A 20,827-nucleotide genomic window follows, 5' to 3' on the forward strand; every position below is an offset into this window, starting at 1 on the left:
TTAGGAAGGAGCCTACAGGCGTTTCGGATTGTCAAAAGGCGAAAGCGGACAACATTACATAGTAGTAGCGACAGCAGCAGGACCAGCAGCGACACTATTTCGATCCTGGTCATTGAGGCGCTATTCGTCGATTAAACTCATTGCCGTACCATTCTTCAAATACTGTAGCAACAGAGACAACAGCAGCACTCGCCACGACAGGCTTGTCTTGATCAAGTCAACAAGTATACCATCACTATCTATGAAAAGGATACCAGCACCCAACTTCACGCATGCGTATATACGACAGCACCGGTAAGGCGGTCATCCCAGATCTACCATTTGATAATCCTTCTCGAGCTCGAAACATTGTCGGGGCAGCGGTTACTGAAAGGATCTCTGCTACCTTCTCTATTCCTAAGGGCGAAGCCAGTCAACACATGGTCGATGTGTTAACCAAATCATCTGTGTTCGGAATACACTCAAGCTATCATTATGATGGAAAGGTCTGTATTATCATCAAGATAAGGGCGAATTGTTGTAAATATTGGTGTCGTGGACCTCAATACAATATGATATTCTCGACATCTATAACACGTCGTGTATACTGTCGCAGCAGCCATCAGAATTCTATTTCTATTGCCGGAACTGCCGAAGCCTCAAATCATCAAGACACGGAAGAATGTTCCATGGACAAAAAGGTAATTTTTTTGCTGTATCATAAAGAAAGCATTAGCTTAAATTGTTGGTGAGTCAGTCGCTGTACACTTTGGATAACAAGAATGAGCATAGCGGGTTCCCCTCTATTACATAATACAGTATTCGATTTAATCTTATTAGCATACTACATGAAAGACGACGGAACAACAGCAATTGTATTGAATATCCTTATTCCCAAGCAAAATGAGCTGTCTTGCAGATCGACTGGTTTTTAATCGAAAGAAAGGAGCACAATAACATGGTATGTAAACATACATGCAGAGAAAAATAAAACTTAGTTATCCGTGAGTGGCTTGATGTATCTGCCATGATAGGATGGCACATCAACGCTATTCTTCGACATGAGTAGCGTCTCAAAGTAGGCTATATTTAAAGTGGTAGAACAGAAGTTTAATACACTTGAATGGCTTTTCTTCTAATAAAAAGAAACACTTACGCTCATAAATATCACCATCGTATTTGGCAATGGGCGCCTTCAAGACAAAGTCAGGATAGCCCCACGCGTCTGTTAGGCCGACAACTTGTTTGCGCATCCCTTTGCTTGTCTGCGTAAACAAAAAGAGAGAGAGAGAGGAAGTTATAAGTGAGATACAAGAAAAGGTGATTCCCAAAAAATCTTACCGTCAGATAAAGCTTCTCTATTTGCTTGACTTGTTGTGGGTTGAGGAAGCCTTCCTTAAATCCTTGGTCACTGTAGGTGTGCAAGGTGTGCAAGCCCCACACAGCTGTCATACGGCGCATAATTTGTGCCACGCTGGGTTCAAGTGCAGGGTCCGGCTTACCATACTTTTCAACGGCATCAGAATACAAGAATGCAGCAGCATGCATTTCAGCCACACGCACTGAATCCAACAACAAATCATTCTGAGTAGCACCAGCCTTCAATTCTTCACGAATGCTATTAAGCTATCTCAAAGTAATTGTAAAACAGCTATCAGCGAACCATAGGCCGAGGAAACCGATTTAAAAAAGATAGCACACGTACCCGCTTGACTAGAATGGTAAACAATGCCTCTTCGACCAAGGTCAAGTCTGAGAGACAAGCAGACACATCAGTGACGTTCCAGCTTGGTTTGGCCAGGTACTCCTTGGCACGGATAAAGTAGTGTGTGGAGCTCTTGAATTTCAACTGAGGATACTGATCATGGTCCAACTTTTGCGTCAGTTGATGGAGCAAGATACGTGCCGTTTGCTGAAGCAACACAACGTTGTCACCACCACCTGTTGTCAAGACACCCCAGTCGTTGATAATTTGGCCAATGTTGTTGTATGCTGAATAGGCGTGGCCACCGCACGCACGTCTACATGTTTCCAATACATCCGAGCCGTACCATCCAGTGATACCCTTCAAACAGGCCGAAATAGCATGCATGTCGCCCATATGGTACATGTACACTTCTGGATCCATGTCACCACCAGCCGTCAATATCTTGAATTGCTCATCCAACGTCGAGCTAGCAGAGCGCACCATGTAGATGAACGAAATAGCCGGCACGAACTTGCCATAGTGCGACAAGTAGTCCATGATTTGCTGGTTCTGGTTACCTTGGCGACGGACAACGCTGTATCGCGTGGCAATTGTCAGGGCATGCGAGACCATCAACATACTGTTCATGACAATCATGATACGCTCGGGGATCAAGGTAGCGTACATGACCACGGGAGAAGGTGCGGGAGTATAGTTGCCTTGACGGTCCAAGTCAACCCATCGATTCAGCATCTGCGAACGAGGAATACGCACGTTGTGGAATTGGATCCAGCCATTGTCCAGACCTGGTCGGCCGACCTTGTGTCCGATATCGCCGGCAATAACGTTCGGCTGGAGCGCACCCGACGCGGTATCACGAAGCTGGACGATAAACCAGTTGTGGCCATGGTGTTGGCCGCCAATATATGTTTGAGCAATCACCATGGTGTGCGTGGCAGTCTTGCCTGCCATACCGATCCACCATTTAGTGGCAGTGATGGTGGGCGAGTTGATCACGAACTCGTCGGTGTTGGGATCGAATGTGGCAGTTGTTTCGATATCTCGAAGGGCTGAACTGTGACCGAGCTCGGTCTAATTTCCAAAAAGTGGATGGCGTGCGTAAGTAAAACGTCGAGATATATACGAGATAGTACAAAATGAACCATACCATGGCAAAGCACCCAAAAATACGATAGTTATCCACTGCATCAAGCCAGGCGTCGCGCTGCTCGTCACTGCCAAGCATCAAAAGCACATTACGGAAAAGTGCTCGGTGTACACCTATGCGCATGGAGTAGCTCTCTGAGTAACTGACTAGTGCTTGGAAAATGGCCTCGGTGAACTCGGGTCCCTGACTGCGAATCACTGGATCTTGTAGCAGCTTGACAGTTCGGTATATTTGACCCATTGTACTGAAAAGAGGCGTCGGAACAAGTATTAGCAGTCTTTCATACAAGAAGCTGAAGGTAGCATACAAAAGAGAGCTCCACTTTACAATTCACGCGACTCGTCCTTTGTCAGCTCCATAAAGTTACGGGGTGGTTGTACGACGAGTTCAGGGTCACTCTTGATGAGCTTATATGCTCTTTCCTAGAATAAGGTGGGAGGTGGGGGGGGAAGAGCGGCCTAGTAAATAAAAAAAATGCATGATCGTCCCATCGACTTGCTTTTCAATGCTTTACCAAGAGTTGGTATTGATGGACACCTCCGTGCCAATGATGCTTAAGCGCTTCGATATCAAACCCGGCAGCAGCTCGTTCTGCCGCCATATCCTTGGGTGCCTGCAATGACATGGGCGACGGAGTCAGGTTGAGCTGCTGTTTCAACTGTGCCAACCGTGCGGCGGCGGCTCGGGCGTTCGCATCAGTGGACTGGTGGATAGATATCGTCATCTAAAAAGGAACCGTGATAGGTTATAAAAAAGGGAGAAAGAAGGGAAAGAGGAAAGGAGCAGCAAAAAGCGCGAGAAAGAAACTATGCGTGTTTGCGCACTCCCCACCCCCACAATTTGAAGGGAAAAAAAAAGTGTGTAAACGCACTCGCGTAAGAAAGAATTCTGTGGGGTAGGCCATGTGAAAAAATCGTTGTCTGGGAAATGATTTGACTTGAGTTTTTTTTATGCGAAAAGAGTAATAATAATACGTAAAGAAGACATGCAAACAGCGGAACGGGGGTATATCTTTTTCTTGGTTAAATATGTACATAATACAGACTGCTAGGAAGAGAACATGTCTCTCTTGTTTCTTGACTACACTACCAGCAGCTACTGCTGCTTGTTTTGCTGCGGTGCGTTGTGAGGATGGTGCTGGTGCTGCAGATCTGGCTGCAGCTGCTGCAGTTGTTGTTGTTGTTCTTGTTGTTGAGGCTGTATCATGCCATGGATCTCGGGCTGCAGTCGTGGATTGGCTTCCACCAGCTCACTGATCAACTCAATCAGTTTCCCTTTATCCAGCGGCGCTATATCGAGAAACATTAGTCTGTTTGTCGAAAATTTCAAACGAGGCTGCTCAAACAGATAGCCACTCTACCTAGTAGTTTATCCAATGGAAACTGCTGTTGCTGTTTCTCAATACCGGTCCGATTCCGTTTGATCGTATGCAGCATTTTGTCATGTTTACTCCTGGGTGATGTTGCAACGTCCAATTGTTCAAACGAATTAACCCATGTGTCTTCCATTAAATCATCTTCAGATGCTCGTCGCTTACGACCTACAACATGTTTAAAGCTTTGTTAGATTTTTGTTTCCTTTGGAATGTAGCTTTATATCACATACCTTTGGTTTGCAGATCTTCTTGATGCAACGGTGAGATTGGTGCTGAGTAGAATGCAGGTGTTTTTGGCTTTCCAAAATAATGGGACGACTTGTATAATTGCTGTTGTTGTCGAAATATGCTGTTTTGACTTGTCATTGTACAGGCAGTGCTTTACGTTGTGTGTGGTGTATACGTAATAGAAAAAAAAAAGAAAAAAAGAAAAGCTGGCTGAGATACCTCTATGCTCTATGCGAAAAATAGCACTTTCGGCATTGGGTCTGAAATAAAGGTTTGATACGCAGTGCGCACAATGCCCCGTTTCAACATACTAACGCCCCCGTTACTATCTGCTTTTCTTCCAGCACCGTCTTGCCTTGTCGCTGATAGGTGGCTTTCGCGTGTGCTCTCACACTATTATATTGTGGTCATGATATCATCATTACATAACCCTGATGACACATATGGGGAGTTAATAACGGGTTCGTAGAACGCAGTCTAGGTTGCCAAGTGGGCTTGGTGCTATTGTAATCGTCAACAAGAGCACCTCTTCAACAACCACGTTTTTCCTGTGAGTTTGAAGGATTGGCACCTACCAGCAGCATGATCCTTCATGTTCACTATGTGGTCGGCTGCTGTCGCGATGCCCTGGGCACTTGAAACGGGGGTTGTCGCTGATTGTTCGTTGTTACAAAGGAAGCACAAAGTTTAAGCCAAGTTTAGCAAGTGCGTATGTGCAACAAAGGGAGAACTACAGCTATCACCGAGTAATAAGTGCTACATTTCATCGATTCCTTCATTAATAAATAGAGAGAGTGAGAGACACCCCTGTCCAGCGTCGCCGCTAACTTTTTCAATTAATCAATATTCCGGACATGAAAAATATTACCTAGCCAGGATTTATTTTTGGAGATCGATGATCGTTCTCTACTTGGTCAAAGTGCGCATAGACGGAAATTAGCTTGAAATCATGATGCATATCATACTATGCAGTAAACAAAGGGCTCCCTGTATTACTGGGCTGACGCACAAAACACCATCGTTGCATATAAATAAAGGAGCAACAAGCGATCTTTTTCTCTGTTATTTTCTATTGATTCCGCTGCATATATTGCATTCATAGCATCTGAAAAACAGAGAAAGAACAGCCGCTCGAGTTGAAAATATGGTGCCAGCAGCAGTTTGCCCATTGCCAGCTTCTCAATTTCCACGTGTATCCATCTCCTTGATCGGCAATTATCGACACGTAGGAACGACAGAATAGACAGGTTGACCAATGTTGTATCACCACACACACACGCCCTCCTCTTTCTCGAAAATCTGACGTTGCGGCAGACCGCTGCTACCATGCATCTTTGTGTGTATGTCGCAGATGTGCATTGCAAGGAGGAGGGAAGAAGTATTGTTAGCAGACACGCGAGAGGGCTGTGCGGACAGCAACAATTACAGGCACAATTACGCCAAATATTAAAACTATTTTCGGGGGGTGGGGAGTATCAAAAACGCGCGGCACACTCAACAATCAGCATCAGTTCATGTTGGCGCTTTTGTCCCGGTCCAGATGAGGATGCGCACCATAAGCTCGCGTGGTCGTACAGGCTAGCTGATTGGTCTGGGTTCCCGAGCATATTCTAAAAAATACACTGTTGCACCCGCAATCGAAACACAACACAATCACTTTTGGAAGCACCGTTATTTTATTTGTTTTTTCGTTCGTTCGTTCGTTCTTTCTTTCCTGTTCTTCTCTCTTTCTCTCTTTTGCCCGCTTACTTCTTTTTGCTTCCTCTCTTCTTTCTACAAACAAACCAACAGCAGACTGGGAGGGGTATCGACGATGGGCCTTTTAAAGATAAGCAGTTTCAAAAAGTCGCGTCGGAATAAGGAACAAGACCCATATGCGCCACCACCACCAGGGACGGCTGCATCAGCAAAGGCACTGTCTTCTGCACCCGTGTCGAGTGCCCCGAAGCTCGAGCCACTGACGCTTGATTTAGACTTTGATACGAGTCGCTCGTCCGTGCCACTAGCTCCTCCACCCGCTGCGCCTTCTGGTGTAGCTCAAGAGAATGCATCGGCCCCAACAGTCGTGCGAAAGCCTCTTGTAGCAACTGCAAGCTATGCAACGACTGCAACAGCAACTACAGCTGCGCCTGCTGGTCCGGGCGCTGGAAGCCTTTTCGATGATATCTTTGCTGAGCTCAAGAAACCTGTACCTGCCGAGCAACCATCAAGAGGTACGCTACAAACAGACTAGTGTATAAGCAAGATATGCAGAATAACCGTTTGCATTATGCATGCATTCACACACAATTCATGCGTCCCCTTATTCTACCTTATTTGCAAACTAGATCCTGACTTGCAAAACGACTTGTCAATGTACTTGGCTTTGTCGAATTCGTTGGACCATGGCGGTAGCACGACGGCCACAACAAAGAACCAAAATGTCACTTCAAATGTCACCACCGCTTCCAAATTGGGCAATGGACCGACAAACGCCGCACCCAGACCCTCCGACATGTTTGGTAGTGACAGCATTTACAGCAGCTATCTCAACAATTTACGCTTGACCGACGATAACAACAGTAATACGATTACCACCAATACCTCTTCATTTAACGATAACTCCATGTTTGCGTCGCTCCTTAATCCTTCTTCCAACACCTCTACTCAGTACCAGCAGCAGCAGCAAGCAGCACCTCCACCACCACCGCCAACAACCCAAAAAGTGCTAGATTCCGATGTATCAGACGACGATGAGGACGATAAAAAGGACTCTAGTGAAGACGAAGAGGGCGAGAAAGACATGCGCATGACAAAAGGAATGCAGCCAATTATGGCACGACGAGGCCAGGATCATCGCCTGAATGTGGAGCGCAAAGTCAACAACTGGGCAACCCGTGTGGATCCAGAAGCAGAGTTGATCGAAATTAATGAAAACATGATTGAGCGTATGAAGGATCGACACAGACACCAATATCGTGTGGCTGCTATGCGGCAACAGCAGCAACAGCAACAGATGATGTACAATGTATCTTCTCCACCCATGCAGCCAGCCATGTATTCTCCCGGTGGCGGTTTGGGCGATCCCATGATGTACCCTCCACAGCCTCACCCTACTGCTATGGATCCGATGATGTATAATCCTCAGATGGATCCGATGATGTATAATCCTCAGATGGATCCGATGATGTATAACGGTGCCAACGGCACTAATGGTATGATTCCCCCAGCAGTACCACCAACTGGTATGCCACCTGTTCCGCTACCTCCACCTGCTCTCGCACAACAGCAAACTCCACAGTCTTCTGGGAGTTCTTCTGCGTCCCGACCACCACGTCGCTCAGAACCGACATCGCCAGTCCTTACTGCATCTACTGCTAGCTCAGTTTCTTCTTCGGATGGAGAGCCTGTGCCAACGTCGTCTGCACCAATTTCCAAAAAGAAGCACCGACGTCAGAGAAGCACTGGTTCAATTTCATCGGCAGAAAATGTTGCAGCTGAAGCTGAAGCTCCTCCCGCCGCTACTAAAAAGACATCCAAGAAAAGCAGCAAGAAACAGCAGCAACAGAAAGCCGACTCTGTATCATCCGGTCATGATGTCTCTTCTGACGAGAAACCTATACAAAAGAAAGTGGAAGCTTTGGAGCACCAGTATCAACAAAAAGTTTCTAACAAAAAGAAACAGGATGATGTCGCTGAACGCCAGCAATCTACTCCAAAGAAGAAGCATGCGGCAAAGACTGATACAGTTTCGTCCAGTCATCAGCCGGTAGTGTCTAGCAAGAAGAAGCATCACGATCAACAGCAACCTACACCGACGGAATCTGTCTCTTCGACTCGTAGTCATCACCAGTACAAAAAGAAACAGCAACAACCTGAGGCTGTTGTTGCAGCTCACGATCAACTTGTTGGCAAGAAAAAGAAGGAGACCAGTGGCAGCAAACCTGCATCCAAGCCTTCTAGTATTCGACGATCTAGCGTTAGCAGCATCAATAGCAGCAGCAGCAGTAGCATCAGCAGCATTGAGCGACCCACCAAGGCCAAGCCAAGAGAAACAGATGCTGACGGAGACGACGAAGGCAGCGACGACGGCCATAGCAGCAGCCGCGCTAACAGCGTTCGAAGCAAGAAGCATAACAAAAAGAAAGAGGAGTCGAAGCACCGTAGTCTGCGCCATTCCCGGTCTTTGCCGAACATCAAGAAGAAAAAGAAGAGGCAGCAGCAGCAGCAGCAACAGCAACAGCAACAGCAGCATTACCAGCAGCAGGACGATCAGCAAAGCGTATCGTCACCTCTGGTTGTACCACAGCGTAGCTCGTCGACAAATACGGCTCCACAACGACTAAAGCATGCAAAGAGCAACCCAGACATGCAACAACCACAACCTTACGCCGGTTACTACTATCCTCAGCATGAACTCCAGCACGAATGGGACCGTATGCAGGCATACCAACGAGAACAACAGTTAAAACAACAGTACGTGCAACACTTTTATGGCGGTCGCCATAGAGGGGGAGGTCAGCACCACCCACCTTCCATGATGATGATGCCTGGCGGTTCTTCAGCTCACGTGCAAGCACCACAACACATGATGCCATCATCACCACAACTCCAACATCAGCAACCTTTTCAACCTCAGCATCAACAGCAACAGCAAGCATACTATCACCAACCTCATCCTCATCCACATCCACATCAATCCTACTATCCCATGCGCTAATTTGGGTGTATGGCTTATATAACCCTTTTCTTTCCTTGGGGGGGTTATTCTTTACATAATAATAATAATAATAATATAAACAGTAATGAAAAAAGAGAATATTTATAAACATAAGAAGGGAAGAAGAAGAAAGAAACACAAGGATATGCTATGTATAAAAGGATGTGTGTGTATGTCTGTGTTACTCAGAAGGATGGAAGAGGTATACAATATGCAAGGAAATAGAGTGGTGCTTTTATCAAAGCACTTCCCATTCGCCCCCTTCGTCGTCCACGAAGATGAGCGTCTTCTTGTTTGGATGTTGCCGTCGTTGAGTTACACCGTCGCCGACATCGTCATCCTCCTCGCTACTATTACTACAGCTGCTATCACACCAATCCCATTCGGATTGCCGCCGGCGTTTATGCTGCGCGATCACTCGTTTGCGTGCCACGATTTCTATGCCTTTTTTGACCATTATATCGGCTTGTTCCAACTGCTCAGCTTTTCGTCGTAGTTCTGCGACTGTCCTTCGCAGTTCGTCCACTTGATTGTCATACTCCGCCTTGTCCGATGATGATGATGTTGTTGATGTGGATGGTGACGGTGCAGGCTGCTGCTGCTGTTGCTGTTGCTGGCCTTGCTGCACTTCATTTTCTTGTTGTTCTTGCTGTTGCTGGGCTGTTTTAGTAGTAGTCGATGAAGATGATGAAGATGATGATGATGATGATGCTGCTGCTGTCAACGATGACATGATTTGACGCTGCTGTTCGTCTTTAACCCAAGCTCCAGGCAATGAAGTATGTGTGGTTTGGACCATGATCCCTTCTGAAGGAAACAAGACAGAGGATACAATCGCCAGTGGCAATGATACTGTGTCCTCCTTTTCGGACGACCGTCGTTCGTAGTGATATGCCCCTGGGAGTCGATATTCCATTGTGTCGTTGACCATGGGCCTCACCATTCAAAATAAGGTTATGGGTGTGTTGTGCGTGGTGTTTGAAAGGGGAAAAGAAAGGAAGAAAGAGAGAGAAAAGAGAGAGAAGAAAAGGGAGGGAAGGTAAAGCAGGCGTGAGACGGTTCTCTAAAACGACTAATGGCAATTTTCAGGAGCTTCAGCTGTACAGGCTTTACAACAAGTTATGTCGCAGCCAGTAGAAATCAATGCCGCAGGCCAATAAAATTGAATGGCGCTTGGCAGCAAAATTGATGTCACATGTTCCACAATTAAAGTCGTTTGCTTAGAATTCAAATGTCGTATTTTCTGCGAACTCTTGATACAGATGTCACCTGTTTTTAGAAGCAACAGTACGAATGTTGAATAAAGCTTTCTAATAAAGACCATTTTGAACGTTCTTTTATCACGTTTTGATGATTCGTCGATGAATAAATACTTATTGTTATTAGTTACCTGTCGTCGCTACCATATAAGCTTTACAGGCTTTCATTTTCTACGACACTTGTCTAAATATCTTCGTAAATGAGAAACGAATCAATAAGATCTGTTGGTTTTACATATTACATGCTTCAGGAATTTTTGTCGATAAGGTCCCCTGTTGTGAGAATCATTGGCGTTTGATCTTGCTCTTTGCAACAGACTAATATTGTTCTACAGTATTGGGTTAAGCTCAGCAGGAGAATATGGAGAATGATATGCACATCGATACCCACGATACTCGACATATTTTGCAATATCATTGGAAATGTGTATTAAGGCGTTGTCGCAATCAAATAATATGTTACTCTTTCATTATTTTTATCCATTTCTTCTAATGTTTCCTTTAAAATGCTGATGTAGTCACCTGCTGTAGCAGTGCCAGTGCTCAAAAATACAGATTCTTGACCAGCCTTTTCTGCTTACTAGGACTAGATATTCTCACACTAACTTCGACTCCCAAGACCATGGTGTTGGTGGTGGTTTTTTGCTCTTGTAGTTAGGTACAGTAGTTACAGTAGCAGGAGCACCCACCTGTGACAAACCTCTTGTACGTTTCATATTTATATGGAATGGTTATTCATCAAGAAATACAAGAAGTCTATATCTGTTTCTTCCCATTCTCGAACACAATCATGTGTTCATTAATTTTATCTGAACTATTTCTTTCAACAGAGTGGAACTCTGCTTTTAGCAATGAAAAGGTGCATTCTGTCCTCATAAAATTACCATTGTGCTACGGGAGACTTTTAGATCACTATGCCTAAAACTCATTCATTACGTGCTCAGTTATATCCACAACTGTAGCAGAGGGGGGGTAGAATCAACGTACTTATGACTGCCATTGTGTGTACCTCATTAAGAATACATTTACGGCTTTGTATCTTACCATCAAAGATGGAATTAACTATTATGATGATGACTGCAAAGATAGAAATAATTGACATGATCCAAGAAGCACGACAGTAACATGAGCAAACGAAATATTGTCTCGTAGTAGAACTGGAAGAAAATAATATGATAGTGGACCCCCTTTAATGTCAACCCCTTTAATGTCAAACCCCGATATGGCCAACCTTTTTCTGAGAACCTCAAATTTTAGCAGAGATAAATTTCAACTTCTACATAAGGTCAATGTCAACACCTTAGCCAGGGTTGACTTCTTATTGAGGTCAAACATATCTAATAAAAAAAAATTATTCTGTCGTTGGTTGAAAATATCTTGTCAGAGATGATTGCGTAGCATACATTGCCTTTTGATATCTATTTCGAATTATTTGGATTTGAGGTATGGCATGTACTACTGCGTCATGGAGTTCCTCCTCCCTATCCAAAATTTCAAGAAAAGTATTGATACATTCAGATTTCTCTTTAGCCGTCAATTCCTTTTCTTCCTCCTCTTCAACAACAACCTCTTCTACACTTGTTTCAGCAACAGCTGTCACCTCCTCAACGATTTCTTGTTCTGTAAGTGATGCAAGGTATACGTCGCGCTCATACTCAGGATCAAGGTTGACATCAGGACATTGATCACGGTTGACAGCTCCGGTAGAGGTAAGCTGTTGAACTTGAGCCTCCGACTCCCATCTGTCTGTCTCCTCTGCTTGGGCAACTTCAGTAGCAGCAAGACTATCTCCTTCTCCTGGATACTTGAAGATCGTAGCTTGGAAACAGTTTTGGATTGTTTCGGCGGTTACTGCCGTCCATGCCGCTTGAATCCACCTCATCGCTTGTAGTTGATTGATAATGAAAACTTTCTCAGCGGGGCCCACGACTTGACCATTCCCGTATTGGATCATTCCAATGGAACGATACGCCTTTTCCAGCTGTCGTCGTTTGTACTGTGCCTTAAAGGACCGAATAATCCCCCCATCGAGAGGTTGGATCATGGATGTCGTGTTGGGAGGCAAGAACAAAAGCTCAACGTTGACAGGTTCATAATCGACATAATGTCCAGAAAAGTTGTCTAGTAGCAAGATCACTTTTCTCTTCCTGGCACCCATGGCTCGATCGAATTTTCTCAGAATCTCTCGGAAACACTTTCTAGTCATCCAAGCCTTCTGATTGACGAAGTTTTGCTTGAAGCCATGAAAGGCAGCATCCTTGCGTTTTTTATCAACCTTGACCGAGTCTGGACATACAGCATGACCAATGATAATGGGATCAACCCATTTATCACTACCATCTGCATTGCAAAGAAGCGCGACTGAGAGTCTTGTCTTGTCTTGTTTTCTGCCGCTGAACCCTTGAGTCCCAATTGTTGTCTTCGGCTCCAAGCGATAAAACAAGCTGGTTTCATCAAGATTATAGATATCTTGTTTCTCGTATCGTTCAAGCTTGGCACGGATAGTATCCCTCTGTGCTTCAAGGGCATCAAGGTCTGCTGATTGCGCTTCTCCATGGATGCTATGTGCACTTAGCCCATATCTCCTTGAGAATCGGTCCGCCCAGCCATTTGATGCCTTGAATGCTTGAATTCCAATCAATTCTGCAAAGTTCCGGGCCTTCGTTTGAATCAGGTCCCAGGTTATCTGGATTTTATTTTTTTGTGCACAGTTAATCCAAAGCAACACTGCTTCTTCAACTTGCTATATACAGAACATCATTTCAGATGGACGAAGAGAAACAATAGCTGTCAGTACAGTTCAATCAAACATATATTACTACTGCTATATATATACTATATACTCATACTTACAGGATATTGTCCTTTTCTATTGCGCATCCTTTTGGCGTCCCTTTCGTCACCAGGAGCTTCAGTGGATTTTCGCTTGATAAGTTTGGAGATAGTGCTCTTGCTAGGGACCTTACTCAAGCGAAACTCCTTTTTGGCATACTCTGCCGCCATCTGCAGTGTATTGCCCTTCTTCGAGCTCTTGTAAGCGACAATCAGATCGCGTTGCTCGTTAGTGAAGGAGACGTACTCACGTAGTGTGGTAGTTGAAGTAGAGCTAGACATTTTGACAACATTTCAATCTTCCAGAAGTTATTCTTTATATACAGTACGGTACTACAGTGTGTCGGGGTGCGCTGGTTCAATACTTTTATTATACGGTTAAACTTTGTTCCTAAATAGTCCACCCCCTTTAACGTCAACCCCCGTTAGCGTCAACACTTTCAGCTGTACTTGAGGGTTGACATTAAAGGGGGTCCACTGTACTGTGGCACAATACTTCGATTGCAATTTGCAATGTTGCTGAATATCAAACCACCTCCTTGTTTGCTGGTGTTGTATTTACTGATGGTGAACGTCGTGTAAGGGTGGCAGGTGTGATTCCTTGTTATTGGTCCTGATGCTCTTGCTGTAGAATATGCATGCATATCATTAAATTTTGTATGCAGCTGCCGTAAACCATGCAGTGCAATTCCAGACGACGTCGCCTTCCCACCCAAGATCGAGTAAGCTTCATTGATTGAATCAAGGTCGAAAAAAATCTTGCGCCCAACAAATCTCTCATCTCTTCCAGTTGGAAGTTTGACGTAATGGCACCAACAGAAACAGAATCGGGAATGTCTGAGCGTATACACGATGTTACGAGGACATTTGATACCTAAGTATCAATTAATAGCTTTTACCATCCTTGGTTGTGATTGTTGTTGGCCATACATCTCAATGGATAGTTTGAATAATTAGAGGTGGCAAGGACATTTCATTATCATTTCCTTTAATAAACTAAACAACTTGCAAAATACATTAACTATAGTGCTTATCTATTTCTAATTATCTTTTATAAAAACCAATTGTAAATAAATCATTTCTTGTTTACAAAAATTCAAATTATTGTTTATATACTGTAAAATTGAAGTTTTTATTATGTATAAAGAGAAATATCATATTAATATAGTTATGTAGCTATTCAAAGTTTTGTACATGAACTAGTTATATATCATAATAAAAACAAAATTATAGAAGAAAATGAATATTATATAAAATGAAAAATTGATTTTAAAAGTAATAGAAATATAAATAAAGAGAAGTATAATGAAATTGAATTTTCATCATCTACATAACTTCAAACTTATGGATTTTCACGGAAGAAAAGTTGCAAGTAAGGTATCCATAAGTTTAAAAGTTATGGATTTTCTTATGGATTATAGTATATCCACAAGAAAATCCATTACTTCAAACTTATGGATACCTCCCTACGAGCGCAGTGAGTATAACCTAATTTGTTAATAATATATTTTTTATTTTCTTGATAATTTAATATACTCAATTTCTGTTCTATGTTCAAATCTATCATATATAATAGGCCAATTCAATTCAAAAAAATATCTAATAATTAGTAATAATAATTATCATTTCATCTATAATAAGTGGTGTATAATCCATTGTATTATCTATTTTTATTTATTATATAAAATCTGATTTTGATATCTAAAAATAACCAATTTTATAAACATTGTGTCATTGTACATTCTACTATCTTGGGCCTTTCATATACTGTACTTTGACCCTATTCATGATAACACCTTCAGAACTTCCAGTGTTGTGAATAATTCCACCAGCAAGGATTGTGGCCATAAATGACTGCATATTTTCATTGATTAACCAATCCCTGAATTCCTGATTCAGTTTTCTTGCTATTATGGGAATTAATCAATAACAATTAAATGTTCATTAAAGTCCAATTTATTAGAACTAAAATAAAAAATTAATTTTGTAAAGCTTAAATAAAAGAAGAAATTATTGAAGAGGTTCATAATGGAATGGAGGATAATAAAAGAAATGAAGGTTCTTTTATATCTAATGCTAGGATAGGAATACTTGGACGACGCATTCTTGATTTTGAAATAAAAAGATATAAAAGATAGACTGGGGTGGTCCATCTTTACATGTAGGATTAATTGAATATAACAACTTTAGTTGTTAAAATTTAAAATCCTGCATTAATCAATAAAACATAATGTCGTTGTTAGAGCAACTTGGTATAGGGAGACACAGTAACAAGCTCCATAATCCCGTTTTCAATAGATGGGCTACAGCTCAAACACAAAGATTGGGATTGATCGTCATTCAATCCGCGTTGGTCGGGTATATTATGGCTGGGTTATAGTAGTGTTGTTTTCTTGCTGCAATCAGTTGAAGATTGTCGAGTGTGCCAGGATGGTTTCTTTGCTTGTGTGTTGATTTCGGATAGAGAACAGTTTGCAGTGAATATGAATCCATTTAAAATAAGAGTTCTTTTCTTTTCTTGTCGGTGCTACCCTGTTGTAGACACGCATCTAACACTGTTTCGCACGTCGCACGTCCTTTTGTTGTTTGGTCTTGTCATGGAAAGCGCAGGTCTGACGGTGGGAATTGTGGTTGTGTCGTTGGACGGATCTTGATTTTCTTTATCATTATCAACAAGAAAAGAGTAATTATTTAAACAAGCACACGCGCGTGTTATGTCTATACCAATTTTACCTTGCTGCTGCAGATTCTTTTGCACGTTCTCTACGTGTTCTCTAAGCTGATCAAGATTATCCACAAAAAGTGCACTGCAACACGGACATTTGTATATGACTCCTTCGATGGCTGACTCTTTATCTGTAATCTCGTAGCCTTCAATTCTATGATGTGGATTCCCTTTGAATACTTTTGGAAGCGTGTATACGTGCGAATCGGTGTAATGTCTATAAAGAACATTTCCTCTTGAAAACTTTAGATGTGGGCATATATGGCAATCAAGTTTGAGGTGGTGACACGGTGCAAGGAGAAGATTTTTGTGTAAAGAAGAGAATGTTGGACTCTGTGCACCTTTTCAATTGCAGGAACGCGAATTCAACCCTCTTGTATTTGATATATTTGTTCATGCTGTCCTTTCTCACAACCTTAGCAGAATCACACGTGTGGTCTTTAAATTGAGATTATCAGACATGATAGACTGGTGTCCGCCTAAGAAAAGTAAAAAATTGGCTTTCTTTGTCTCGATCCCACGATATCATCGTCTTTCTTATACTTTTTTTAAATCGTACGAAATGCCCTAACACCAACGTTTATTCTGTTTGAGTCTGGATCCGACTTGACGAAGTCTGTGGTGCGCTGCGTGTTGTGGAAGCTCGGATAAAACACGAAAAATCAATGTCGGTCGCTGATTATGTGTCCATAGCAACATGATTTAGTGCAAGTGTTCTCCAACAACTACTATTTTCGAAACTCGCCTCATCGGCTTGAATATACAAGATATCATATTATTTTCTTCCAGTTCTACTACGAGACAATATTTCGTTTGCTCATGTTACTGTCGTGCTTCTTGGATCATGTCAATTATTTCTATCTTTGCAGTCATCATCATAATAGTTAATTCCATCTTTGATGGTAAGATACTAAGCCGTAAATGTATTCTTAATGAGGTACACACAATGGCAGTCATAAGTACGTTGATTCTACCCCCCCCTCTGCTACAGTTGTGGATATAACTGAGCACGTAGTGAGTGAGTTTTAGGCATAGTAACTTAAAAGTGTCCCGTAGCACACTGGTAATTTTATGAGGACAGAATGCATCTTTTCATTGATAAAAGCAGAGTTCCACTCTGTTGAAAGAAATAGTTCAGATAAAATTAATGAACATCATGATTGTGTTCGAGAATGGGAAGAAACAGATATAGACTTCTTGTATTTCTTGATGAATAACCATTCCATATAAATATGAAACGTACAAGAGGTTTGTCACAGGTGGGTGCTCCTGCTACTGTAACTACTGTACCTAACTACAAGAGCATAAAACCACCACGGTATTGGGAGCCATCTCTGCTTCATGATTAATCAAAGTTAGTGTGAGACTACGTAGCTCTAGTAAGAAGGGGAAGGCTGCTCAAGAGTCTCCAATTTCGAGCACTAGAACTGCGATATTACTTGTTGGAAACTCTGTATGTAATTTACGCACTTCCAGCACACTCACCACACCCCCATGAAAACATCAGATGCTCGATCACAAATTGAGTAAAATGTACATGAATTTTGTTTTGATTTATTTCATTTGAAATAATGCAGGTTACTGAGCTTCCACAGCGGGTGCTTCAGCAACGGGTTCTGCGGGTCTGCCGAAATCCTGGCTGACGGGTTCCTCGATGTAGGACTCATCCTATACATAGCATATCAAAACCTTATATTAGTTCCTCGCTCTCTTTTTTCTTTGTCATAGCTAACACCACGCCATACTGGTAAACACTGGTGATTGTCTTCTATTCCAAGCTCTTTCCATCGCAATTAATTTACCTTGGGCTCGAGGATGGTGATAACATCAGGCAAGGGGTTCTTGGGGCCCTGGCGACCAGAAGGATCGCTATCCAACATGATCTTGACCTTGATACCGAGGACACCCTGGCGCAACAAGACGTGGCGGACAGCAGTGACGATGAAGTCGCGGGTAGGCTGACCAGAGTGAATCATGAAACCATCACCGAACTTCATGGCCTTAGCACGGGCAGCACGGAGCTTACCAGAGACAACGACCTCACAACCCTTGGCGCCAGACTCCATGACGAAGCGGACGACACCATAGCAGGCACGACGGACGGCAAGACCGTTCAACAACTTGTATTTGACAGACTCGGCCTGGGCAATGGCACACAGACCACGGTTCTGGACACGTTCGGCGTACAATTCAACAGCGTTCTCAGAGAAACGGAAACGCTTCTGGACAAGAGTGGTCAATTCGCGGATACGGCGGCCCTTCTCACCAAGAACGTTTTGGGTGTGGGTAGCACGGATAATGATTCTATTTTATGAGTATGTTGCTAATTCGTTAGCCACACAAACGTCCGTCTATCTCTTGCATGTTCTCATAAAAAAAAGGAAGACGACGTACTCAGTACGTGCGGGGGTGTTGCGAACTTCGACACCGGCGTAGCCATCTTCGGCCAACTCGCGGGTCAAGAATTCGTTCAATTCAGCATAGAAGACACCGTCAGCGACCTATATAGTTATGTTGTTAAAAGTGATAGATGTAAATGAGTGTAAGCATGTCGTTGATTGTTGCAAGAGTAATACGAGTCGTTATGCTGAGGCTGTTGTTAAATGTGATACGTACGAACTAGAGAAAGATATACCAAACAAAATTGACGGTTAGGATTTTGACATTTTTTTTTTCAAGTCGCTCATGTCTTTGTGTGTGTGCATGGGGATGTCCATCGTCAGTTTCAACCCCTCTTTAAAAAAATTATCGTATCGATGCCATCCATCCATCTACCGATCCATCCATCGTTTTCCATGCACACAGGCACACACACGAGTTTCATCGGGTCTATTTATATAGTACATACTTTTCTCTTCTTGGAGATTTGGGCAGCCATGTTGTGGAAAGAGGCCGATCTATATTGCGGACACGTTGGTTTTGTGCGCTCTCAGCCATCGGACTTTTTCTTTGCCGACAAATGCAGTGGCATCGTTAACCTCTTCCCGTCCCAGTCGTGGTCTTGGAGTAGTTTCAACGTTGTATCAAGTGCTCCACGATGACCTGTTGATTAAGAAGAATGGCACGGGGTTTCTTTGTCTACATATTTTTTTGTTTTCGTGAGATGCGACCCTTGATTTCGTTTAATGATTTTCTTGATGCAGCATTCAGCCATTCATAAGTCCACATGTATACAACAAATAACCTGCTTTATTATACATGTTTCCGTTGCATCTGTGTGGATATATTTATTTATTCAAACCTATATAAAGAAGAAGACTTCGTTGACTTTTTGGCCATAGGTTGGCTCCTACACACAACTCTTATTGACAGTGCACCTAATGAGGTTGTGGAGTGAGGCTTCGTACCGCAGTATAAGCCGCGGAATCAGTACACTAGTGTCGTTCGATTTGACAACAGTGCACGTTGCAGGGTTTCGATATAGTATGCATGTTAAGTCATGTTATATTTTTTCCATTTACAAAGGGAAGCAGATCATGGTCACTATTACTATGAGGCCGATATCTGGTGCAAAATTTGAAGACGTGCAGTGCAGCACTTCAACACCTATTTCCACCGCAGCTGCGCGATTGTATCGGTTCATTTGGGCTAGACAAAGAAGAGGATCTCGTCGACTTTGTGGAAACAAGTTTTCTTGATAGTGCATCTAATGGCGGTGTAGAAGTGTTGCTTTCCCACCACGGTCTAAGACGCGTTGGAGTGCATCGCAGTTGTCCGTTCACGTTGGCCAATCTAAAACTATGCCAGGCGGCATGAGTTGTTTCAACTGATTACCTTTCAGTGCATGTACTTTAAAATATAAACTATAATAACGGGTGGCCGGCGAACAAGATCTGAGCAATGCACTTCTTGAATGCTGAAGCATGGTAGTCAATAAAGAATTGCCCAATTCGAGGGACTGTCGTCCGTGGACAGCCTGTAAGTAATATCTATAATATATATCCCGTAAATATGACGATGTATCGTAAAGTTATACATAATATCGATACGAATTTAATCCTGAATTTAGAGCTCCGGAACTGCATGCTGCCCGAGTTAAGGGATGTCGCTGTCAAAAGATGGGATGAAAAAATATGTGATGAATGCTGTGTCCGGTTCAGGCATCTCACAGTGCAGAATGGTCAACCAGGTACAGCTCGCATGCTTATGTTTTATGATAGCAAAGTGTCAGTGTGGCAGCTAATACGCGTAGAAACTGTTATATACAGGTAGCACGACTGGGTATCGTTGAAGCAAGGTAGACGCTGCGAGCGTGGATAAGAGAGGTCTACAGCGATAGCGCAACACTATACCAAGAAGTATATAGCGGTCTTGCTGCAGAAACCACACACTGCGCGAAAGATAGCTTTCTCGTTATATGCTGGTAATGATAAGGTTTTCTATCATTGATAGATAGTCCGTCAAAACATGCATGTCGTTTCATCAAAAAGTGCTCATAGGAAGTACAAACTGTTGATCGCTCTTAGTCAACATATTTTTATTGATGATGTGCGTACATACAAATAAGCGGTCAACACTACAAACTTCCAGTAATTCGACAAACACTCGAACGGAGCTACCAAGAGAACGAAACACGAGCTTTCTTTGTCGCCTTCGCACCTTCGGGTATTGAGTCTGTCCCACTTTGCTTCATCTCAAAACCTACGAAGCTACGACTCGGCGACTCGCTAATGCAAATAGATCTCTCTCGATTTGTATCTCTCTTATATTTCTACTTTTTCAACTTTTTAAAATACGTATAACGTCACAAAATCATTTATACTGAGCATAGTCCTTATTTCGATTACATTTCTTGGTATATCTTCTGATTTTTATATCAATTGTCAAAACGTAATAAGGCCTTTATCTCGCAGTAGAAGCATGGATTACTGTCTT

General features: G+C 42.9%; 5 protein-coding genes across 5 annotated transcripts; 1 reads left to right on the forward strand and 4 right to left on the reverse strand.

The window, feature by feature from the left end:
• Positions 1–973: 973 nt before the first annotated feature.
• On the reverse strand, positions 974–3,459 carry BDB00DRAFT_788219 (acyl-CoA dehydrogenase/oxidase; the record flags this gene model as incomplete). Its single annotated transcript, XM_053120773.1, has 7 exons — positions 974–1,062; positions 1,136–1,244; positions 1,321–1,605; positions 1,685–2,758; positions 2,835–3,078; positions 3,162–3,256; positions 3,349–3,459. 7 exons carry the CDS (start codon positions 3,457–3,459, stop codon positions 974–976), a joined length of 2,007 nt encoding a protein of 668 aa, XP_052979438.1.
• A 249-nt stretch (positions 3,460–3,708) lies between these two features.
• BDB00DRAFT_824681 (uncharacterized protein) lies at positions 3,709–4,654 on the reverse strand. Its single transcript, XM_053123631.1, has 3 exons — positions 4,440–4,654; positions 4,195–4,374; positions 3,709–4,123 (listed from the first exon to the last, which is right to left on the reverse strand). Exons 1-3 carry the CDS (start codon positions 4,573–4,575, stop codon positions 3,930–3,932), a joined length of 510 nt encoding a protein of 169 aa, XP_052979439.1. The 5' UTR covers positions 4,576–4,654; the 3' UTR covers positions 3,709–3,929.
• A 1,596-nt stretch (positions 4,655–6,250) lies between these two features.
• Positions 6,251–9,136, forward strand: BDB00DRAFT_788221 (uncharacterized protein; the record flags this gene model as incomplete). The annotated part of the gene is made up of 3 exons (XM_053120774.1): positions 6,251–6,650; positions 6,765–8,323; positions 8,726–9,136. 3 exons carry the CDS (start codon positions 6,251–6,253, stop codon positions 9,134–9,136), a joined length of 2,370 nt encoding a protein of 789 aa, XP_052979440.1.
• Positions 9,137–9,374: 238 nt separating this feature from the next.
• BDB00DRAFT_872690 (uncharacterized protein) lies at positions 9,375–10,067 on the reverse strand (the record flags this gene model as incomplete). Its single annotated transcript, XM_053126992.1, has 1 exon — positions 9,375–10,067. One exon carries the CDS (start codon positions 10,065–10,067, stop codon positions 9,375–9,377), a length of 693 nt encoding a protein of 230 aa, XP_052979441.1.
• Positions 10,068–17,439: 7,372 nt separating this feature from the next.
• On the reverse strand, positions 17,440–19,293 carry BDB00DRAFT_957491 (40S ribosomal protein S3). The gene is made up of 4 exons (XM_053129668.1): positions 18,798–19,293; positions 18,347–18,453; positions 17,755–18,256; positions 17,440–17,620 (listed from the first exon to the last, which is right to left on the reverse strand). Exons 1-4 carry the CDS (start codon positions 18,828–18,830, stop codon positions 17,531–17,533), a joined length of 732 nt encoding a protein of 243 aa, XP_052979442.1. The 5' UTR covers positions 18,831–19,293; the 3' UTR covers positions 17,440–17,530.
• Positions 19,294–20,827: the final 1,534 nt, after the last annotated feature.

The sequence above is a fragment of the Zychaea mexicana genome, assembly GCF_025766255.1.
Source record: "Zychaea mexicana strain RSA 1403 chromosome Unknown BDB00scaffold_39, whole genome shotgun sequence".
NCBI classification, from domain to species: Eukaryota; Fungi; Mucoromycota; class Mucoromycetes; order Mucorales; family Lichtheimiaceae; genus Zychaea; species Zychaea mexicana.

Coding starts and splice junctions, on each gene's coding strand:
- BDB00DRAFT_824681 (XM_053123631.1), bottom strand. CDS start 4,575: ATGACAAGTCAAAACAGCATATTTCGACAACAACAGCAATTATACAAG. Junction 4,375..4,439: donor AGAAGATCTGCAAACCAAAG/GTATGTGATATA, acceptor AACATGTTGTAG/GTCGTAAGCGACGAGCATCT. Junction 4,124..4,194: donor TCCATTGGATAAACTACTAG/GTAGAGTGGCTA, acceptor TTCTCGATATAG/CGCCGCTGGATAAAGGGAAA.
- BDB00DRAFT_957491 (XM_053129668.1), bottom strand. CDS start 18,830: ATGGCTGCCCAAATCTCCAAGAAGAGAAAAGTA. Junction 18,257..18,346: donor AACACCCCCGCACGTACTGA/GTACGTCGTCTT, acceptor CTCATAAAATAG/AATCATTATCCGTGCTACCC. Junction 17,621..17,754: donor TCACCATCCTCGAGCCCAAG/GTAAATTAATTG, acceptor TGCTATGTATAG/GATGAGTCCTACATCGAGGA.